The sequence below is a fragment of the Podarcis raffonei genome, chromosome 2 (assembly GCF_027172205.1).
Source record: "Podarcis raffonei isolate rPodRaf1 chromosome 2, rPodRaf1.pri, whole genome shotgun sequence".
In the NCBI taxonomy this organism is placed as follows: Eukaryota; Metazoa; Chordata; class Lepidosauria; order Squamata; family Lacertidae; genus Podarcis; species Podarcis raffonei.
In genome coordinates this window covers 17,717,077-17,740,059 of record NC_070603.1, presented here as the reverse complement: position 1 = coordinate 17,740,059, position 22,983 = coordinate 17,717,077, and the positions used below count along the sequence as shown (strand labels likewise).

At 45.6% G+C, this 22,983-nt stretch overlaps 1 protein-coding gene across 3 annotated transcripts in view; it reads left to right on the top strand.

Annotated features, from left to right (window-relative positions):
- The first annotated feature begins 302 nt into the window (after positions 1 to 302).
- Positions 303 to 22,983, top strand: part of CA10 (carbonic anhydrase 10) — a 341,120-nt gene continuing 318,439 nt past the window's right edge. The window contains exons 1-2 of one of the 3 annotated variants that reach the window (XM_053375135.1): positions 303 to 843; positions 1,962 to 2,461. In XM_053375135.1, the coding sequence (XP_053231110.1) occupies positions 2,401 to 2,461 (61 nt within the window). In that variant the 5' untranslated portion in view covers positions 303 to 843; positions 1,962 to 2,400. Of the gene's footprint in view, positions 874 to 952; positions 972 to 1,961; positions 2,462 to 22,983 lie in introns of those variants that run through there. The other 2 variants (XM_053375134.1, XM_053375137.1) reach the window with 2 other exon arrangements.

Here is a 22,983-nt window from a genome sequence, read left to right as displayed (position 1 = left end):
GCGCTGGTGGTCTTCCACACACCCAACCCTACTTTTCGAGGTAGCCAGCAGCACTTCCGCTACTTCCGGTTACCTGCCCAAGAGAGGGAGAGCATCGCCTGGATGCGCCCTTAAACCGCCTGGGGCCGTCTGTGCGCTTTGAAAGTTGCCCTGCTTTTCTGGTCCCCTCCAGCTTCTTCCTGGGGCTCTGACGCCCCTCCGCCATTAACCTGCCTCCGCTTTAATGTAGTGTGTAAAAACAAAACAAAAAAACAAACCTGCAATGGCCCAAAGAACTGAGAAAGAAAGCTTGCCCCGAGAACAACGCCCGGATGCTTTGCGCACGGAACGAGCCGCCTCCTTCCTTTGCAGCTAGGGATTGCTTGCTCCTCCGCTGCGCTTTCCCCGGCTCGCCCTCAATCCCAGGTCCCCAGAAAGAGCCGGGATTGCAGCTTGGGCTGCAGTCAAGAGCCAAGGCTACCTGGGATGGCCGCTGCAGCCGCCGTTGCTGCTGCCGCTTGGTTTTTGAGCCACACGCGCCGCCTCCCGTAGCGGAGCGCTCGCGTCCCCGCGCGCCTCTGCCTTGCGCCTCGGTCCCTGCCTTGGCTGCGCATTGAGCTGGCGGAGTGTCGGAGGCTGGCTCGGGCGCTTTGGAGCCCGGAGCGCGCGGTTCCCTGGACTCGGAGGGGAAAGGCAGCGAGAATCCCCATGAGAAAATCGCCGTGAAAGTGTGGTTTCATTTTATTTTTGTACCCAAAGCGAAGGGGCTGTCTGGCAGCCGCTGGGTCCTCGCTATTTTTCGTATGTGTGGTGAGGGCACTGCAGGAAAACTGAAAGAGGAATGATGCCCGCGTCCCATATGAGGTGAAGGGGAAACGGGAGCTTTGGGGAGGGGTAAGTATGCAACCGCGCGCCGCGGAGATATTAAATGAATGGCGACACAGGTCTACTCAGGAGCAAGCCCCGTTGAGTTCGGTGGGACTTACTCCGAGGTAAGTGCGTTTAAGCCTTAAAGGGCTGCAAGCTTGTACTCCCTTACCTTGGAGTGTTGAGTCCCACACTGAACTCGATGGGGCTTACTCCCGAGTAAGACACGCATTGGGATTGCACTGTGTTACCGCGGGGGTCCGCTCAGGCAACTGCTACTTTTGCGAACTCTCTTAGCAGTTTCTCTTCGGTTTTCGCGCAATGTGTAATCGTTTTATTTACTTATTTATCTGCCTGCAGATTTCGGAAGGGGAGAGAGAGAGAAAAAGGGCGTTGCATATTTTCTGGGTTATCGAGGTTCGCTCTTGTAAACAGGGGGCTTGGGTCCGGGAGGAGGGCTTAAGTGTGCACTTAAGCCAGTTAAAGAAGCGGGGAGCCTCTCTTGTGTGTACAGTTGATGTTTAAATTAAATATAAGAAAAACAGCCATTCCTCCGCGCGCGCGCCCCCTCTCCCCCGCCTTAATTTTTGGACGCTTTGCTGATTTCATTAACCCCAATAAACTAATCAAGTGGTTAAAAGTGCCAAGTAAAGACTGGGAATGAATGTGTGTGTGTGTGTGTGTGTCTGTGTGTTTGTGTTTGCGGTGGGGGGGGGGAGAGGAAGAGAAGAGAGGCTTGGCTCCGCAGTTATTTATTTATTTATTTATTTGCTTGCTTTCCACTATGAATTCTCCCCAATAGCTTTGCAAGAAAGGAAGGGGGAGAAATGGAGAGAAGGGAGGGAGAAATATCTGTAGGCGAGGGAAGAACGACCCCTGCAGTTGCATTGCGGAAAATCTCCGTTGCTTTGCTGGAGAATTAACGGGAGCTTGAGCTGTGGGGGTTTTTTGGGTTTTTTTTCTCTTTTGGCAAGGAAACCTGCGCTTGGTATTTTGTCCTCCCTCCCTCTCTCCCTCGCCCTCTCTCCTTGGTTTAGATGTAGGTGAAATAACCATGCGAAAAGCTTAAAATCCGTTGCAATGTGTATATTAATCTCCATGTGATCATTTTGTAGTGAGAGAGCTGGAGAGGAAGGCGCCGGGATGGTGTGATTGCCGTGGTGATGCCCCAGTGAGGCGTGCAGAGTTCGGGGACAACTTGGCAGTTCGGGTCCCCTGGAATTGAGAGAGACTTTCCGGAGCGAGGAGCAGCGGTCGGGCTTTCCCCCCCGTCTATGTCTTGTTGGGAGATCTGGTGGGTTTTTCTCGCTCTCCTGGAGGAAGGAGAAGAAGAAGAAGCTGGTGCCGGCGGTTGGCTCCTTGGTCTCTGCTGGAGGGCTAAGGAAGAGAAGGGATCTCGCTTGAGCTGTGTGGAGGGAGAGCTCGGACATGTGTCAGCACATCTGGGGAATACAGGCTGCGAGTCCGAAAGGGGGTTTTCTGGGTCCGTCCAAACTGCGATATTGATCCTTGTTTTTCTTCGCCGAGGGATGCACTTGGCATGAGAATCGGAGGATGGAAATTGTTTGGGAGGTACTCTTTCTTCTGCAAGCCAATTTCATCATCTGCATTTCAGGTACGCAGCAAAACAGAACGAGCGGGTTCCCTTTCCCCTCCCCTCCCAATTACGTGCAAAGCAGTATACCTTTTGAAATTAACAGCGTTGCCTTGATTTTAAAAGTGTGCGGAATCGCGCACACCCCCCCCCAAGAGCGTCTGTCGCTGTTGTTTTATTTGGGTCTCTGTGCATGGGTTGTAATAAAGAAACGCAGTGGTGTTTGAGCTCCCACCCCCAATCCCTCTTATCTACTAGGCTTGTGTGTTGGCTGAAATAAATGCACTGCTCTGCTTCATTAATCTTGAATGCGTTGTGGCTTTTGAAAGTTGCTCAACTTCTTGCTGTGGGAGGGCAGCTCTGTTTTCTGGGACATTTCAGGGTTTCCATAGCATTGGTTTCTGATTGGATATGCTGTACACCTCTCTCTCTCCCCCCCCACCCCCCCTCCGCAGCCCAAATTCTTCCTACGAGGTTCCTGACACCTCGCCTCCTTTTGGCTGGGCATCTAACACTGTGCTCCATGGCCTTCCATCATTCTCCCCTCCTCTGTTTTTTGTTTTGTTCTGTTCTGTTTTTGCAGGTAATTCCAGTTGTCAAAAAGATCCTTCCTGCCCAATTAATGACCAGCCACGGCCTGGCGCCTGGCGTTTAGGATTACAGCAATTTATTCTTGGTAGAAGACATGCTCTTTCTACTTCAGAAGCCTTGGCCGCCTCCTTTAATTTGTCACGTCACTCGTGCTGGAATAATTAACGCCCCAGCCAGAGAGAGCAATAGGGGAGGAGGATGGGACCCTCGGATCTGGTGTTTGGGGCACTTCAAACACCCCCCTGCTCCCCTGAGGGGGACCTTGGCTGCTGATTCCCTTCCCTGAAGGCAGATGCCTTTGCCCTCCGGCTTGAAAGCAGCAGAGGTGAAGCAGCCACTGGAGCAAGCATGAAAGCCCCAGGGGGAGGCCCTCTTCTGCCAAGCCTGTGAAAACATAGCCCTCCCCGCTGTCTCATGCTTGTTGGCTTGAACCAGATCTCTGCTTCTCCTTGCTGTTTGGCAGGGCTAGGATTTGGCAGCCCCCATTTTTTTGAAGTTAGCCACCCGCTGTGCTCTGGAAACTGCGAGCCTTTCAACTTCCATCTTATTTGGTTTTCCTCCACTCCTCCAGTCTCTCCCACCCCCCCCTATAATCTGATCAGCTACGCTTGGCTCTTGCCTTGCCCTGGCAGCCCTCCTCCAGAGTGGTGTCATCTGAGGCTGATCTCACACACTGATCCATTGCCTCGCTGGCCAACCTTGCAGAGTTGCCATGTTCTCGGTTTGGAACGCTTGTGTTCAGAGCCTCTCGGTATTCTCAGTTCTAATAACTTTTGCATGGTGGAGGAGGTAGGAAGATATAAATTCCCAGCCCTCGCTTGCTCTTGCTTTCCCCTCCTCTTTATTCTGCAGAAGCGTCCAAAGCCCCCCTCAGGAAATCGCCTCGCAACAGCAGCTGCTCTGTGCTCCTTGGCAATTCCTCACCTCATGCACCAGTGCTGTCCCCTTTTCCCTCCTAGCCTCGTTTGGAGAGGTGCAGGGCTTTCCCTTCTCAGTTGCTTTTCTGTCGAAGACCCCCAACCTTTTCCATTTTGCAATCGCAGCAGGCAGTGTGCGACATCAGGTCGGAAACCCTCTCCACCATCTTCTTCTGCTGTTGCTCTAAGCCAAGGTGCTGTTGCAAGGGGAGGTGGGGGGGCACACTGCAATACCACCCCCTACTGGCTGGGCCAAGACCTGCTATAGGGAGGAAGAAGGGAGGGAAAGCTCTGCAACCATCCACACTCTCACTATTTTTTTCAAAAGCTACCTGATGTAATAGTTGGTGCAAAAACGAATGCGGCAGTGAGCAAGCTTGATTTTTCTCCTGCTTTCCCACACGTGAGAGGGCAAGGAGTTGCGTACCCACTGGGAGCCCCATCTATTCATGAGCATTCTTGTAGGTCTGCCAGTGCTGCTGTCTCCCGCTTGTGGCTCACACCACCTGTGCCCAAGTCTTCCATCTGGAGGGCTTTATTAAGTTGCATCAAAGCCAAATAAATCTTACCCTGAAGGTTTCAACCCCAGGGATTTGGTAGTGGTGACTAGGGTGGGAGGGGTGAACAACTGGTTCATCCTATGCTTCTTTTTCAAATAGCGGCTTGCATTAAAAAATAAAGGAAGAAGAAGAAGTCTGGATAGGCCTGGTGGAAATGAAAAAAAACCCAAATGCCAGTGTGGCAAAGAAGGAAAGAAAAAGTAAAAACAACACCACACTAAGTCCAAATAGCAAACTGATATTTTGTGCATGGGATGCACTTACCTGTTTTGTCATATGGTCCAGGGTATGAGAGCATCCTTTGATAGCCGTCTTTTCTACTTGACTCAAATTGTGTGTGTGTTGGTAGCTTTATTGACACAGCTGGGTAACGGAAGAAGTGTTAGAGCATAGAATGAATCCTGCTATGAATTTTTTCACCATTGACAACTTAATGAATGAAACCCTCTCTCTCTCTTTCTCTCTGTATATATATATCAGGTGTTCAGTATAGGTAACTGGAAGGAAATGAATATATTTCTAAAGGTTTAAATATCTGTAGCAATGTCTAAAATGAGGGGAAATGTACATTTGCCAGCGGAAACATTGAAATCAATTTCCCCCCCTCCTTTGGTAGGTTGGGAAGGTAGAGGCTGCTGCTTGTTTTGGCTGCTTGCTTGTTCTGTTGGTGGATAGGATTCAGCATTAGTGACAGGATTTGTGCTTTTACCTTCATAGGCATGTAGGCATGTTTCCATGCATGGGGAAGGTTCCATTGGAATAATATTGTGGCAAATCAGCTAAACATAGCAGTCTGGGCTTTTTGACCATGTTTGTCGTAAAAATATGTTTTAAGAGCCTGGGAATAGGCTTGGAGAACCTTTGGCTACAATGTAATAGCCATTTAATCATGGCCATTACACTGCAAGTAATCTGGGTAAACATTCTTTTTTCCTTTACATAATTGAAATTAGCATTGTAGCAGTTTTCTGCTAACAGCCTTCCTGGCAAAGGGGGTGGGTGGGTGGGCTCTGCAGTGGAAATTAGTGGTACCTGAAGCGTTGTGGCAGACCACTTAAATTCAGAAGGTGTGTTAAGGGTGCTCCATATGAGGGAACAAAATGTGTTCATTATCATTTTGCCAATCCCTGGCTCCTTAACATTCCTCATTGAGTCACACAGGTAATTCAGTTAACGCCAGGGTTTTAGTTACTGAAGTGTTGGCATGGTTTACATTAGACAGAAGTGGTTTGGATAGAGAGAAGTGGATAAATTGTGGTGTTCTTCATCTCTGCATTATATTGGAAGCTTGGCAGTGTTTATTTATTTTTTGCTCATGAAATAATGTGTACCTTTCAGCTATGTGGAAACTGGATGTTTTCTATTTCTGGTAAAAGGCAGGAGGGGTGGTGGCTGGTTTTTTGCATCTTGTAGCTGTCATTTTCTAAGACCTGAGTGATTATCAGAATAGGCAATTTTAAAAAAAACACACCATAATCTGAAATGTGGCATCTGAGTGCTGTGGAAAACCCGAAGTCGGAAGTCGGATGCTGTCACGGTCTCCAGCCCCCCTAATGATGCTACAGTAAAGCATTATTAATTGAGTGTTGTGCCAAGGAAACGATGTCAAAACAAGGATGCTAAAATGAGATTCCACCCGGCTGCCGCTCCCAGGGACCTTCAGATAATCGTGACACTGAGTAAAAGGCATATGGATTACGTGTTCTGTGCTCCTTTGGCCCAAATCCCTTTTTCCGTGTAATGCCACGACAGATTAATTAGCAGCAACATTTGCAGCTGTAGGTGGGATGCTCCCGATCACATAATGGCTGACACATTTCTCTGCGCTGTCATTTATTTTGCACAAGCCTTGGGTAATGTTTGCATAACGTTAGGAAGGAGTCAGCCAGGTGCGATGGAAAACAACAGAGTCTCTGCTTTAAACATTGGCGATAGGCACTACGAACATACCAGAGCAGCAGGCATTCTGGTGAGATGTTTTGTTTTGGACAATGGTGTCTCAGTAAAAAGCAGTTCCTGGCTAGAGTACCTAATATTTGCCACACAGCTTGCTGTTACAATTAGGTACACTGTTATGTGCTCAATCTGGACGGACACCATTAAGTGTGAAAATCAGTTGGTCTTAAGGATCATTAGCAGTGCGCTAAATTGTTGATGAGGTGTTGATAAATTCATGAGATGGAAGCATACAAGAACGAAATACATCTCAGTAATGCTCCAGAACATTAAGGTGTTACTTTGGTGCGGTCATGTTTGTGTCTCTGCACATCTAAAAAACCTCTGTCTGACGTGTAAGCCATTCTTTGGGGCCCTCAGTCGCAAAGCCATGCCTTGCTAGAGTGCTTCCTTCAAGCCTGTTGTGAATAAAGGAGAGAGTGGCTCTGGCCATGTGCAGAGTATTTTATCACCACTGAATAACCACAGTGATGTTACTCGTATCTGAGATTCAGAAATGGAAGCTTCCAGGTCAGAAGTACCTCAATTTCAGAAATGAACTGATGCTTCATGATTGACTTACCACATCCATTAATCATGTTCATTAATTCTACCAACTAAGTCTACCAAAGTGGAATTCAAAGTGATGTGCAGTTGAATACAGGATTGGAAACCATGAACTTATCACCATGGCTTGCTTCCATAATTATTAATTTCAGTTTATCCTTGTTGGTTAGTTTAAATCCAGAAGCAGATGCTTCTAGTCTCCTCCTCCTAATTATATTAGGGAAGGGAATGGAATACATGTCTGAAGCCCATCCTAGCTCATTCATGCTGCACTTAACAGTGATTTAGTGTTGGGTCTCTATCTGTTGTTGGACTACAACTCCCATCATCCCCAGCTAATAGGATGAGTGGTCAGGGATGATGGGAGTTGTAGTCCAACAACAGCTGGAAGCCCAAATTTGAGAAACACTGAATCCTGGTCACCTCCCTAGTGGTAAATTTATTTTTGACCATTAAAGTAAAATCAGAAATTGTTGACACATGGGTAGTGCTCTGTTATTAAGCCTGCATGTGTCCCTAATCATGCTTTATGTTAATTTTCATGTTACACCTGTATCCACAGGTGTGTGGTATTTGGGATCTTTCATCTGGAGATCATTGCACTCCATAGGGGAAATAATGCTGGATCTCTACTGCTCCCTTGTTCAGGGTAGTTATTAAGAATTGCTGGATTCTTGGATTAGAAGAAAATGATACATTTTTTTATGTACTGAGTCAAAATGGTGGTCATAGAGTAAAATAGCTTTGTGGATTGTAGTACCAAAATGCAGAGTTTGTTTACACAATGGCAAAATAATTCTTGGAGCAAAATTATGCACAACCTACTTAAACTCATGTTATATTTGGTTTTGTACTACAATAGTGAAAGATGGAGGCAGGGGTTCTTTCCTTTCTAATTAGAACTTGTATGTTCTGTCTGTTTGTTTGTTTTGATTAATACCTTTTATTGTTAGAATGTAGAAAGAACAGCAGCACTAGTATATCATAATACAACAACACTAGACATACCAAGGGGACGCGGGTGGCGCTGTGGGTAAAAGCCTCAGCGCCTAGGGCTTGCCGATCGAAAGGTCGGCAGTTCGAATCCCCGCGGTGGGGTGCGCTCCCGTTGCTCGGTCCCAGCGCCTGCCAATCTAGCAGTTCGAAAGCACCCTTGGGTGCAAGTAGATAAATAGGGACCGCTTACTAGCGGGAAGGTAAACGGCGTTTCCGTGTGCGGCTCTGGCTCGCCAGAGCAGCGATGTCACACTGGCCACGTGACCCGGAAGTGTCTCCGGACAGCGCTGGCCCCCGGCCTCTTAAGTGAGATGGGCGCACAACCCTAGAGTCTGTCAAGACTGGCCCGTACGGGCAGGGGTACCTTTACCTTTTAGACATACCAAAGAAACACAAGCAAAACAAAACTAGTCACTGGAAGTTCTTTGTGGACAACCAAAGCAGATTTTTAATTGTTGTCATATCCAGTACTTCCCCCCCCCTAAAAAAATGTTTAGGGGTACTCTCATTTTGACTCAATAAAATCACCATTTTATAGTTCAAATTGAGAAAAATAAAAACAGTAAATAGAAAAAGGTACAAAGAACATGCATTACTTATACTGAAATACTGCCTCTCAATGAGGCCAAACTTTCATCAGTAAAACAACACACATCCACATTCCACACTGCTTCACACATTAAACGCCCGCTTCCGTCTGAGACTCAGGAAACAACGTGACAGGAAATGAGGCTGCCATCAGGAGTAGCAACAAAACTGATGATTCACCGTGCTAGAGAAGAAACTATTTTTTAAAAAAATAAAATAAAATAGTTTTTTCTCCCGTTAGATTCGCAAAATGTTTATGGGTATGTGTACCCCTGCGTACCCCCAGGAAAAAAAGCACTGGTCATATTGTAAGTGAGGAGAGATGTTGGAAATATGGTGTGGTTGCAGTAGAGGCCTAGGGTGTATTCAGACATGGGGTCTATTGTATTGGCTATCCTGTTGAAGACTTAAATATTCCTTTTGCTCTGTTACCTCTTGGGTCATAGAATTGTGGCTTTTTGATCGATATACTTCCATGTCGCACTAAATTTCATTCACACCAGTGGGTGTGGTGTGACACAACAGAGGACACCTTTTATGCACATTCAGGCTTCTGTTCCTACATGAGGCTAGAGCACTGCCCCAGATTTTGTCCCCTGAGCAGTGGTGGCATGATCCATGAAAACAGCTAGGAAAACACAGCACAAAACTCCTGTGGCGCCAAAAACGGGGCATTCCAGGATCCATTCAGATTCCCGGATGGCTTCTGTAATTCCTGGGTGTCCTGGTCAAATCAGGACAGTTGACAGGTATAGTATATACCACATTCTGCTTTTCAATATGTTCAGTGTGTGGCCAGCCCATGTTTATTTCTTCCATGCACACACTACAAGCCAAACATACGGAACTTTCCTCTTCACACACTTGGCAAAGTTTTCACGTTACACATTCCAGCAATCCTTGGATTCCCCTTGGATGGGGAATAAGGCATTTATAGTGGCAATCAAGAAAGCATCTATGATTGCAGAATCTCTTCTTCCAGGCTTTTTAATGGTGTAGGAGTTCAATATATCTAGGTCACTGGGATTTACAGAGATGGGATGGATGAAATATTTATGAATCTTACATTTTTAATGTTTTATTGATGGGCCATATTGTTTTGTTTCCCTGTGTTACATAACCTACCCTGGGATCACTGGTTAGAGGAAGGGCAGGATAAAAATGAGATTGATAATTGCAATGACGATAGCAAAAAGACAGCAACAAAATGAATAGGTTTCGTTTGACTACCTCTATTCATTCACTTCATTTTAAAATTATAATAATTTTCACTTCCTCTTTGTGCAATAAGAATAATAAAAAGCAGCAAATCAAGTGTTCTTCATAACGATAACATCTCAGAAAGTGCATAGTACTCCAACTCTTAAAAAAAATTATTTGGTTTTTCACATTAAAATTTTACAATCACATATCCAACTTACAACATAAAAACAAGTTTCCAAGGATTCTCTTAGACTTCCCTCCTCCCCTTTGTGGGTCCTATTGTTAATCATTTCCTCCTGCATCTTTTATGATAATCCAAATCTTTTACCTCTCCATTGTGTCCAAAATCCACCATTAAACTGCAAGTGTTATTCCAATCCTACTAACAATTTTACAATGGTTTTTAAGATAAGTAATAAAATTTCGCCATTCCATATTAAAATTTTGGTCTTTCTGATTTCTGATTCTTCTGGTCATTATGGCCATTTTGGCATAATCCATCAACTTGATGTGCCTAGTACTCTAGCTCTAAACCAGGCACCCCCAACCTTCGACCCTCCAGATGTTTTGGACTACAATTCCCATCATCCCGGACCACTGGTCCTGTTAGCTAGGGATCATGGGAGTTGTAGGCCAAAACATCTGGAGGGCCGCAGGTTGGGGATGCCTGCTCTAAACCCATTCCTTGGGGGGTCCCTTTAATTATTGCATCTTCCATTGCTTTCAGTAGAGCAGATAGAGAGGGGCATTCTACCAAAACCAGATAACAAGCAACGACCATTTTGTATGGGGCTTGCATTCCTGGCCCGAGCATGTTTAAGCCTGCTTCATCCCGGCCCGGCCCCCTGCCTCGCCCCCTTTCCCAGCTAATTCTGGGGGCAACATAATGCGCCTGGTTGCAGGTCAATTGGATGTGCTTAAAATGCTTGTTGCCTGTGCTGAAGGGCTCCGTCTCACCAGTTGCCTAAGGGTGTTAAAGTTATAAGCAAGAAGAAGAAGAAGAAGAAGAAGAGGAGGAGGAGGAGGAGGAGGAGGAGGAGGAGTAGTTTGGATTTGATATCCCGCCTTTCACTCCCTTTAAGGAGTCTCAAAGCGGCTAACATTCTCCTTTCCCTTCCTCCCCCACAACAAACACTCTGTGAGGTGAGTGGGGCTGAGAGACTTCACAGAAGTGTGACTAGCCCAAGGTCACCCAGCAGCTGCATGTGGAGGAGTGGAGACGCGAACCCGGTTCCCCAGATTACGAGACTACCGCTCTTAACCACTACACCACACTGGCTCTCAGTAGGAGGTGCAGGACCCTGTTTGCCACGTTGCTCCTTTGACCTCACCACATTGAGTCGTAAAATCAAAAAGGGTATTGCGGGTGTGTTTGCCTCAACATACTCGCAGTTCTTCCCATGACGGGAACTGGGACATGGGTGGTGCTGTGGTCTAAACCACTGAACCTCTTGGGCTTGCCGATCAGAAGGTTGGCAGTTTGAATCCCTGTGATGGGGTAAGCTCCCATTGCTCTGTCCCAGCTACTGCCAACCTAGCAGATGGAAAGCACACCAGTGCAAGTAGATAAATAACTACTGCTGCGGCGGGAAAGTAAACGGTGTTTCCGTGCGCTCTGGTTTCCGTCACAGTGTCCCGTTGTGCCAGAAGCGGTTTGGTCATGCTGGCCACATGACCCGGAAACCTGTCTGTGGGCAAACACTGGCTCCCACAGCCTGAAAGCCAGATGAGCGCCACAACCCCATAGTCGCCTTTGACTGGACTTAACTGTCTAGGGGTCCTTTACCCAGTGCTTTTTTTCAGGGGGGATGCAGGGGTACACATACCCCTAAACATATTGTAAATCTAAGTTTGGCCTCATTGCGGTATTTCAATATGAGCAGGGGAATGAGAGGTACCCCTAAGCATTTTTTATTTTTTATTTAGAAAAAACCACTGCCTTTACCTTCTTTTATCTGGCAGTTCTTCCCATGACTGGGAACCTGTGTGGTTAAGATTCTGCATTGTGGGGAAGCATGAAGGTACATTTAGGCAAACGTACTCAACACAGCAAGGCTAGGGGGAAGTGGGGCTGAAGAAGACTGCTGCACTTTAGGCTTCTAAGTATTTAAAGTGGGTTGTAACCGGACAAAATCCTGCTTCTTATAAGTATGCTTGGGAGTTTCTCAGAGCTGCTCCGCCCATGTCACCTGGGCATCCATGTATCACATTGTCTGGACAGCATCTGCGGAACGAGCCCTTTAATTGCCGAAATCTCCATATTTTTAGCTGTTGGGGATATGTCACAGAAGGATAGTTTAATTATGGTGTGCATTCTCTATTGGAATTATTTTTATCAGATGGCTAAACCAGAGGCTAAAGGCTATCTCAGCTGGTGTCTCGCAAGACGACAAGATCTTTCTCTTGTTAACTATTTTTGAGTTTCGTCTTATAATCATACTCTTAATTAAATTACCACTTCAGACCTTAAAGACAAATTTATTTTAAGAACACTATCTTACAAGAGCCTTAGTCGGGTTTGACGACTACTTGGTAGCAGAGTTCTCTTAGTCAGCTAATGAGAAGAATACATGTATTTTCAGTAAAATAAAATGAAAATGATTTATTCCTAGTTTTGCCCCAGATTAGGGATGGCTAACCCATGGTCCTCTGGATATTGTTGGACTGTAACTCCCATCATCCCTGGATAGTGTTTATGTTGGCTGGGACTTATGGGGGTTGGAGTCCAGCAACTTTGGGGAGGGCAGCAGGTTCTCAATATTCTACAGTACAGCTCAGAGCCATTAGGGTCTTCAGGAATTACTAGCTAGTTCTGTCTGTCTGTCTGTCTGTCTGTCTGAGCTTGCCTGTCTGCCTGTGTCAACCATGAACCCAAAGAAGAATTTTGAACACTTCTTTGCCTAGCTGTCTGAATGCAATGCTTACCACACATAGTCAGATGTGGCTTTCTGCAAGCTGCTGATAATAAATAACTCTTAGGGTGGAATTCAATGTCACACTATTGCAAATGTTTTGCCTGCACAAACATATCAGCTTGCCAGATGGAATTATCCCCACTCCCCTCCCCTCCCTCTGTGCACTGTTCTGGGGATTCTCTCGCCCCCCACAAATGAATTTGGGGGTGCTTGTGGGGTGGAGGGAGGAGAGGGGATCAAGCCCCATTGGGCAAGTGGACGTTTTTTTCTTGCACAGGATTTCGGCTTGCAGGATTTCCATCCTTCAACATTTTTTAAAAAAAATTGCTAAAAGCTTTTCTGCCCTCCCACAGGGCATGTCCACAGTGAATTTGGCAGTTGTTATTTGGAAGGGTAGTGGTTTTCCTGAAACTGGCAAGTTCATGTGTTCCTGTCAGGGACTGGGCAGAGGAGGAATGGTGGAGACCGCCTCCCCAGCCTGACCCTTCCAGAGAAGAAGAAGACAGTTCAGAATTACAACAGGGGTTTGAGGGAGGTCACAGCTCAGAGGCAGATGAGGGGGAAAGCTGGGAATTAATGGGAGAGGAGGAGGAAGAAGAGGAACCACCAGGAGGGCAACAGCTGATGGACACAATGTCTTTAGAAAGCATTCCAGACCACCACCACCCTTCTCTCCCTGAACATGGCGGACCTTGAAAGTAAGAGAGCAAAGGGCTCAGAAGCAAAGGGCCCTCAGCACCACCCATAGAGGAGATGATGAATGAGGAAGTGGGAGAAAAAGGGGATGGAGAGTCACTCAGGACAACACCATTATTCAAAGAGGCTGCTTTCCCGAGCCTCTCTCTGTGAATATTGAATAAAAGCAGATGGTAAGGACTTTTCCTTGTCTCGTCCATTCCTGGCAACCTGCCATGGGGATTGGTTCCTGACAGTTCCTTAGACATTCCCCATATCAGTAGTGGGGATTCTGATATTCATGCAGGCTGCTGGGCACCTAGCCATTTCCACCAGCACTGAACATCTGAGAGACCAGTGCAAGCAGAAACCTTTTGCATGTGTGAACTGTGTGGATGGGATGCCCAGTACAAATGTAACAGATGCATAAAAGAAATACCATGAGCGTATGTGCAAAAAAACCAAAACACCCTTGCTTTTTGCATCAGTGTCTTGCTCCTGATTCTTACATGTAAGGCTTTTTATTGCTGTCCTAATGTATTTCCTCTGTGCTTACTGCTAGTCCCTTTGTTGTTGTCGTTTAGTCATTTAGTCATGTCCGACTCTTCGTGACCCCATGGACCAGAGCATGCCAGGCACTCCTGTCTTCCACTGCCTCCCACAGTTTGGTCAAACTCATGCTGGTAGCTTCGAGAACACTATCCAACCATCTCGTCCTCTGTCGTCCCCTTCTCCTTGTGCCCTCCATCTTTCCCAACATCAGGGTCTTTTCCAGGGAGTCTTCTCTTCTCATGAGGTGGCCAAAGTATTGGAGCCTCAGCTTCAGGATCTGTCCTTCCAGTGAGCACTCAGGGCTGATTTCCTTCAGAATGGATAGGTTTGATCTTCTTGCAGTCCATGGGACTCTCAAGAGTCTCCTTCAGACCATAACTCAAAAGCATCAATTATTCGGCGATCAGCCTTCTTTATGGTCCAGCTCTCACTTCCATACATCACTACTGGGAAAAGTCCATCTTTATTCTTCCTTGTCCACGTTTGGAAGGTTAGCGGCAGATGAGTTTGTGCTTGTCCTGTAGAATATGCTGGGTGCCCGGTTGCTACCAAAGCTAGATGGTATGACTTATTTCTAAGGCAGAACTTCAAAACCCATACCCTCCAACATTTCTCTAACTTCCAACATACAGTATATCAAAATATAATAAAACATTAAACATTGTAAAAACTTCCTTATACAGGGCTGCCTTCAGATGTCTTCCAAAGCTTGGAAAGTTACTTATCTCCTTGGCTCAGGGGTCATATAACTCCATACCCTCCAACATTTCTCTGATGAAAATAGGGACACCCTAAGAAAAAGCGGGATATTTTGGGATCAAATCAGAAACCGGGACAGCTTCTGTAAATCCAGGACTGTATGGAAAACAGGGACACTTGGCGGGTCTGAAAACGTATCATACTGATGGTTACCTTTTCATACCTTTGGGTGGGGAGCAGTTCTTGACAGCCTCTGACTTGGGCCTTGATCTGTCTTTTGCATGGCTCAGAAGGAGATAGTGGGCCTGAGAGTTTTAAGTGCTTCTCAGAGAGGAAAAAATAAATCTGCTGTGTATCCTTCTGTTGATAGGGATCAGCAGGATCATTAGAGGCTAAATTCTCTGCTCTGGCTATTGCACACTAAGTCGCCTTGGTACTTTTGCTCAGTAATCAGAGCTGTACTCTGCTAGGCCCAGGGGATCACATGCTAATAGTTTTATTAGAAATAACCTTAACAGCTACTGTGATGTTCGAGCCAGTAATGTTACATTTTGGACAATGGTAATTGATGCTGCTATTGGGTAAAGGCCGGTCAGATTTGATGGGGGTGGAGAATGCCAATAGCACTCTGCACCGTCTTCAATAGCCTCCCCTTTAATTCGTCCCACACTTCATCCCATGGAGCCCTATGAAAACCACTCTAGAGCCAAGCCATCCTCATTTGCTTAGTAACAAAAAACAAAACCAGAACATAAAAATAGCATTTTGGGCAAGGAAACTTTATTCTGATATGCATACCCTCCAACATTTCTCTGATGAAAATAGGGATGTCCTAAGGAAAAGTGGGACATCCCAGGATCAAATCAGAAACCAGAACCACTTCTTTAAATCTGGGACCGTCCCTGGAAAATAGGGACACTTGGATGGTCTGTGATATGTGGCTATATTTATGATATAGGCATAAAGGGACCCCTGGCCGTTAGGTCCAGTCATGGATGACTCTAGGGTTGCGGCGCTCATCTCACTTTACTGGCTGAGGGAGCCGGCGTACAGCTTCCGGGTCATGTGGCCAGCATGACTAAGCCGCTTCTGGCGAACCAGAGCAGTGCATGGAAACACCGTTTACCTTCCCACTGGAGCGGTATCTATTTCTCTGCTTGCACTTTGACGTGCTTTCAAACTGCTAGGTTGGCAGGAGCAGGGACCGAGCAACGGGAGCTCACCCTGTTGTGGGGATTCAAACCACCAACCTTCTGATCGGCAAGCCCTAGGCTCTGTGTTTTAGACCACAATGCCACCTGCATTCCATGATATATGCATAGAACGCACAAATCTCAGGCACGCATTCATTGAAAGCTTTGCAGCTGATGGCCATTTGCCAACTCCCTAATGTTAGGTTTGATATTTGCAGACAGCTTGGGCCATGAAACCCAAGCTGCTCGAGCCAAGCTCATCACAACATACTTAGTCTCATTGTAAATAGGTAGAGTGTTAGTTTGCGATGCTTCCCCCCACCCCCACCCCCAAGTGAGGAGGAGAAGGAGGCATCCCTGTTTGTTCTAGTAATTTAATTGCTGGGGTAGAAATGAACGACAACTCTTCCCTTCAAGCTATCACAAGCCACCGCAAAAGAGGAGAAGGGGCTTCCTGAAATTCAGATTGCCCCCCAAAAAAGTTCTGAATCCCCTCCTGATTTTTCCTTGGGGGATATATGGCAGCCCATGGCTCTAGTTAAGAATAATTGAGCTAGACTGTGATGGAGGGTTGGGAGGCTGAGATGGAACATAAAACTATGACTGAAAAGTATTGAGAGGTCTGGTTCATGGATTAGAACAGAGTCCATTGTGTCTGCTAAAATGCTTCACTCTGTATCTTATTCAGAAGCTGCATTTTCAGGTGTATTCAGCTGTGCATTGGTCTGAATGGAACTCCTTCTTTTGTTTCTGCGCCACTGTGCCTCCTTGCAGAACCTTCTCAATGTCAAAAGCACAGTAGTCATAAATTGTTGGCTGCAGTTTTTGTTAAAAACACACACAAACCCTGTAAAAAAATAACAACACCCACATTAAGGTGTGACAATGAAAGTGAGACAACATGAGTAAGAACTAGTAGAAAACTCTAGGATAGAAATGTATTTATTATTGTTAGTGGTACAGTGGTACCTCGGGTTACGAACTTAAGAGGTCCATTCTTAACCCGAAACCGTTCTTAACCTGAGGCGCGCTTTTGCTAATAGGGCCTCCCGCTGCCGCCGCCACGCTGCCAGTGTGCGATTTCCATTCTCATCCTGGGGCAAAGTTCTCAACCCGAGCTACTACTGCCGGGTTAGCAGAGTTTGTAACCCAAAGCGTTTATAACCCGAGGTACCACTGTTTTGTGAGAGAGAACATTTTATAATATGGCCACAATTTCTTGCAGCCCATGAAGTGATGGAGCCAAATGTAAGACACTGTGATACGAGGTTCGTAAGAGAAATGAAAAGCATTGTTTCTGCTAGCTAATCCTTACATTCAGCTGAACAAAACTGGATCCCATAAAGATTGAAGATGGGGGTATTTTAATTTTTTAAGTTGTGTGTGTGTGCTTGGGTCAGCTAGGGCAACCTCTTGTGGTGTAGTGGTTAAGAGCGGTGGACTCGTAATCTGGTGAACCGGGTTCGCTTCCCTGCTCCTCCACATGCAGCTGCTGGGTGACCTTGGGCCAGTCACACTTCTTTGAAGTCTCTCAGCCCCACTCACCTCACAGAGTGTTTGTTGTAGGGGAGGAAGGGGAAGGAGAATGTTAGCCGCTTTGAGACTCCGTCGGGTAGTGATAAAGCAGGATATCAAATCCAAACTCTTCTTCTTGCTCTCCAGCCCCTTGTGTTCTTGGCTAATAAAAATTAGCAGGGAGGGGACAGCTGGTTGGTCCAGGGAGGTGATGAATGATTCCCTGTGAGAAGGAGTGATCCCTGCCAACTTGTAGGAGGCGGTGGTAAAACCACTCCTCAAGTAACCTTCCCTGGGTTCAGAAAATCTAAGTAATTACCAGCCAGTTGCCAATCTCCCCTTCTTGGGCAAGGTTCTTGAGCAGGTGGTCGCAGACCAGATCCAGGTGCTGTTGGAAGAAATGGATCTTCTAGATCCTTTTCCATCGGTGTTTAGACCCAGTTGTGGAACAGGAACTGCTTTGGTCACCCTGAAAGATGACCAGAGGAATGTGTCCTTGTTAATTCTCCTCAGCCTATCAGCCACTTTCAATACCAGCAAGCATGGTATCCTTCTGGAGCTGCTGTCTGAGTTACGGGTGAGTGGCATTGCTTTGTGATGGCTTCAGTCAGGGCAATTTTTCAGCCCGAACTCACTGGAACTCAGTTTTGGCACCTCTCAGGTTTGTTACTATTTTACACATTTTTGTGTTTTTATATTGTAAGCCACCCTGTGATCTTTGCATGAAGGGCGGTATAGACTTTTAAAAATTAATAAAAAAAAATATACCAGCTGCACTGGCTCCCAGTGGGGTATAGGATCAGGTTTAAGGTGCTGGTTTTAACCTTTAAAGCCCTATACGGCCTAGGACCCTCGTACCTACGGGACCGCCTCTCCTGGTATGTCCCACATAGGAACTTTCAGTCTTCAAGCAAAAACATCCTGAAGGTCCCAGGCCACAGAGAGGTTAGGCTGGCCTCAACTAGAGCCAGGGCTTTTTCGGCTGTGGCTCCAATCTGGTGGAACGCTCTGTCACAAGAGACTAGGGCCCTGCGGGACTTGACATCTTTCCGCAGGGCCTGCAAGAAAGAGCTGTTCCACCAGACCTTTGGTCAGGGCACAGCCTGACTCCCTCCTTTGGCAATCTTCACAGAACTTTAGCCTAATGGTTGCCATCAATTTGAGTTGAATGAATTTTAATGAAATGATTTTAGAATGTTGTATTATTTTATTGTTGTTAGCCGCCCTGAGCCCGGTTTCGGCTGGGGAGGGTGGGATATAAATAAAATATTATTATTATTATTATTATTATTATTATTATTATTATTATTATTATTAATACCTGTATGACAAAAGTTGGTAAACATTTGCTAACATCCCCTTTTAAAAACCAGTCTCAAGTACTCCCAGAAAAGATATTCACAACAAGTTCTACAACTTATATTCTTTTTAACATATTCATTTGGGAGAAAGAAAATTTTCACCCACCCAACAATCAATACTTAACAGCAGTCTTGTGATAAACAGAAGGTGTGTGAATCACAACTTAGTCACTGCCTTGTACAGAAAACAATTACCCACCTTTGTTTTTTGTCTAGTGTAAAAAACTATTTATATGTTGCTGTACTCACAACATGGTACCTAAAAAGAAGAATAAATTGGATTCACTTTCCCCAAATGAAACTTCTGTGATGTGTCAATTACAATGGAAGTATCAAATGAAACTAGCATAAAGTGCTTTGGCTGTAATGGAAGATTTGCTGCAGCACAGAAATGGGGCTCCCTTATAAAATAACAGGCAGGAAGAGTTGGGGGAATTACTGGATTCCTATGAAATAGTATTACTGAATAAAGAAACTGTGACCTCAGCTGGTTTCGAGGTATCTTTGAACCCTGGTGCAGGAGCTTTTGTGGTCATGTGCTCACAATGAATTTCTTTTTTTCAATCGCATTGGTCATGGCAGGATTAAAATAGGGGATGCAGAGATTAATGGCCTGTTGTGACTAATCCACTAAGTCTTCTTTCCCAGTCCTCCTTTAGATTGACAGAGCCTTGAGATGGCTAAGAAACACCAGGCAAGTTGATGTCACAATTCCATAATTCAACAGATTTGCTGATTCCGCTCGCTTAAGCGCTTTGTAGCTTCTTACAGCATGGTATATAATAGTCCGGTGTTAGAAATGGCAGCTGCAATGTAGAAAGTAAACATGGATTGTGGGAAGGCTAAAACACGGACACAGGGCTTTTCTGTAGTTCCAGCCTATGGGAGGGAGGCTTGGTTCTGCAACAGAGCAGTTCTCATAACAGCAGCATTTCTTATTCATTGCTGGCATCCATCTGTCTCAGGAGACAATGGAAGAGTATGCCTTTGGGGGTGAAGTCCAGCTTTTGGAAGGTTGCAGCGCCTGCTGTAGGTGTAGAGACTCATGCGGGAGAGACATGTTTTGTTGCAACTGGAGCAGAGGAATGGCACAGAATTGGAAAGGATTGCAACATCTGTGCGTCTCTTGTTGGAAACAGAATGTATGGTCTGTTGCTGTAGCAGAAAAAATAACAAAGAGGTTACATGCATTGAATAATACAAATGATGTAGACCAGGGATGTCCAGCTTTTAAGAAACTGTGATCTACTCCCACTATATAAAAAAACTGGAAGTGATCTACCCATGGATTGACCGAAGTTGTTGAGCTTTTTTGGGGGGGAGGGGCAATCGATCAGGATCATGTGATCGATCAGGATTGACCAGGGGCACCCCACGATCGACTGGTAGATCACCATCAACCCGTTGGACAGCCCTGATGTACACAATTTTGTTGAACTATGGCATACTTTTATACAGTGCTTTTTCCTAAAAAAATTTTTTAGGGGTACTCTCATTTTGAATCAAGGAAAATCACCATTTTATAGTTCAAATCGGGGGAAATAAATACAGTAAATGGACAAAAGTACATAGATTCACAAAATGTTTAGGGGTATGCATACCCCTGAGTCCCTCCAGAAAAAAGCACTGCTTTTATATAATACTTTACAGATAGACCTGAAGAATGGTAACCACCAAAATCACAGATTAGTTTTTGGCAAACTTAACTAGATTGATCCATACTGGAGGGGAGAGTGGGAGAGTTGAGAGTTTTATTAATTTCCAGTAGTGCGTCACAGCAATGCAAAAGCAACTTACAATAAAAAAAATAGGATATAGGGTGATGAGAATCGGCGGGGAGAGGAGGGAAGAGAGTGGCAAAGAAGGAAGCAGAGTAATCTGTTTTAGAACTGAGATTCTCTGGATGTGGCCAAACTGTTGGTTGTTGGTTAAGGAACAAACTTAACATCCAGGAAGTGGGCTTGTTCTGTCACTTCATTGTATATATTAGAGAGGGCGTGGAGGTACATTTGGAGAGGCAAGATGTGCCTCCACATTTTGCTCCAGGAGCATCAAGCCCCCTTGCATTTGCAAAGCTGGCACACCCGAGAGCAGGCACATCTCTTTCTCGCATGCAGAGTTAATTTGATTTGTCCTTCCTGGAGGAAAAGTTTGCAATGAAGTGGACAGCAGGGCACTTGTATGGCAATGCGGTAGCAGCACGTGAGGAAAAGCTGCAGAACAACTTGATGATATTATTAGTAGCAGGTCTTAATGGAATGGAGCTCCATCTTGCATGCTTTGGTGACCACCAACATCTTTTTGCTCTTGGTAAATGATGGTGGAGGACGTACTGAGTGTGGCAAGTTGCCCCCTTGCAGACCAGAGTAAAAACTATTTTCTTCTCTCTATGCCAATGGCTCTCTGGAATGCCTGAATGGAAATAAGAATATCAAGAGAGGTGTGCATCAAGCACTTATCTTTACCAAAGAGCAGGAGTACCAAATGTGGTGGTACCAACCTGGAAAATCAGAAGGACTTAGAACCAGACAGAGAGAAAATGCAGCACAGCAAAAAATCCAATTCGTGTAAACAAAGAAGCCAATTTTTTTTTACAAAATAACAGCATAGACGCCCTCAAAACCAGGTCCCTGACCCAGGTAACTGTTTCTTTCCAAATCACCCACTGATACATTGATCGACAGGCCCTCTATGTAAACAATGCTGGTGTTTTTGCTTTCAACTGTTTGGCAATCTGGAAGTCATTGCCTGTGTGAAATATATACAGTGGTACCTCGGGTTAAGTACCTTTGTTCCGGAGGTCCATTCTTAACCTGAAACTGTTCTTAACCTGAAGCACCACTTTAGCTAATGGGGCCTCCCGCTGCTGCCGCGCCGCCGGAGCACGATTTCTGTTCTTATCCTGAAGCAAAGTTCTTAACCTGAAGCACTATTTCTGGGTTAGTGGAGTGTGTAACCTGAAGCGTATGTAACCTGAAGCACATGTAACCCGAGGTACCACTGTATATATATTTCTAAATGGTGAATGGTAGATTTGAAAGCATGCCCTAATCTGGCTTGGAATTATGTGTGATTTTTGCAAACCGGCTTTCATGAACATTTGCGCTTCTGCCTAGACTAGAACATGGTGACATACGGTAATGTTTCAATCTGTTCCAGTGACATACACTACCAGAGCTCGCATGCCTTTCATGTAGCTTTCTGCGTCTTGGAAGAGTAAACTGGGCGGCTACATTTTCCACTCATTCTTTCAACAAGAGTGCCTCTGAGAAACAATCCAAATAGCCCAAGGAGAGCTCTCCTTGTGAGACATCTGGGATTGACTGTTGCCTAATAAATTTAAACTTGGATCTCCTGCACATGCTGTGGCGTCCAATTACAGACTCATCAAGGGATTTAATGGTGCATTCTAGCAATATGTGGGTTTCCAGCAATATCCCTTTGAGGTAAAGTCAGAATTGAGAGCAAAGCTTTGGCAGCTTTTCCAAGTGAGGGCAAGGAAAAGGAGAGTTATTAAGAGCACTCAGTCCATTGACCACTGTGGCATAAATATGCAAGAGGTTTTCCCTTCAGTTTCTCCTGCCAGTTTTTCAGAAATACTACATTTGGGCTGGGGTGAAATTAATGTTGCTGTATGGTCCTGGAGTCATTTTTGAAGACGGATAAAGGAAACTTCAGCTGGTCGAGGAAACCAGAAATGTGATTATAACTGTAATTGACCAAGTGGGGAGCACTGTACTATGGAACAGCCAGAAGGCATTTTATTCTAATACCATTCCTCTTCGACAATTCACCAGTAGGTGTTCTCGTTCTTCAGGGTCCGTGCATTGCTACTTACTATGGCTGTGAACTTTCACTGGTTTAATCAACTGACAAAGAAACCTTTGTTGAATAATGGGAGGAGGTGTGTAAAGAGTCCCTTTTGAGGCGTTTTCAGTGGAAGTCGCCTGGATCAAGAGATCTGGAAAGAAACCCAGTAAGAGTTAAAATGAGAAAGGGCCATAGGTTGATGGTAGAGCAGGCAAAATCCTGAACAAGCTGGAATGATGGCCTACGTTTTATCAGCTTTCTGGGTTCCTAGGATGCTGAGTCAGTTTCACTAGCAGCTGCCACCTGCACTCTGCATTTAGAAACTCTGCCAGTCCAGTGTTAGAAACTCAGATATATAAACTAGGCACCCAATGGCTTCTTAAAACAAGGTTACCCTCATTGCAGTTCCCTCATTGCAAGAAGTGGGGTTACAGGGAACCAGGCAGAGGGCCTTCTCGGTAGTGGC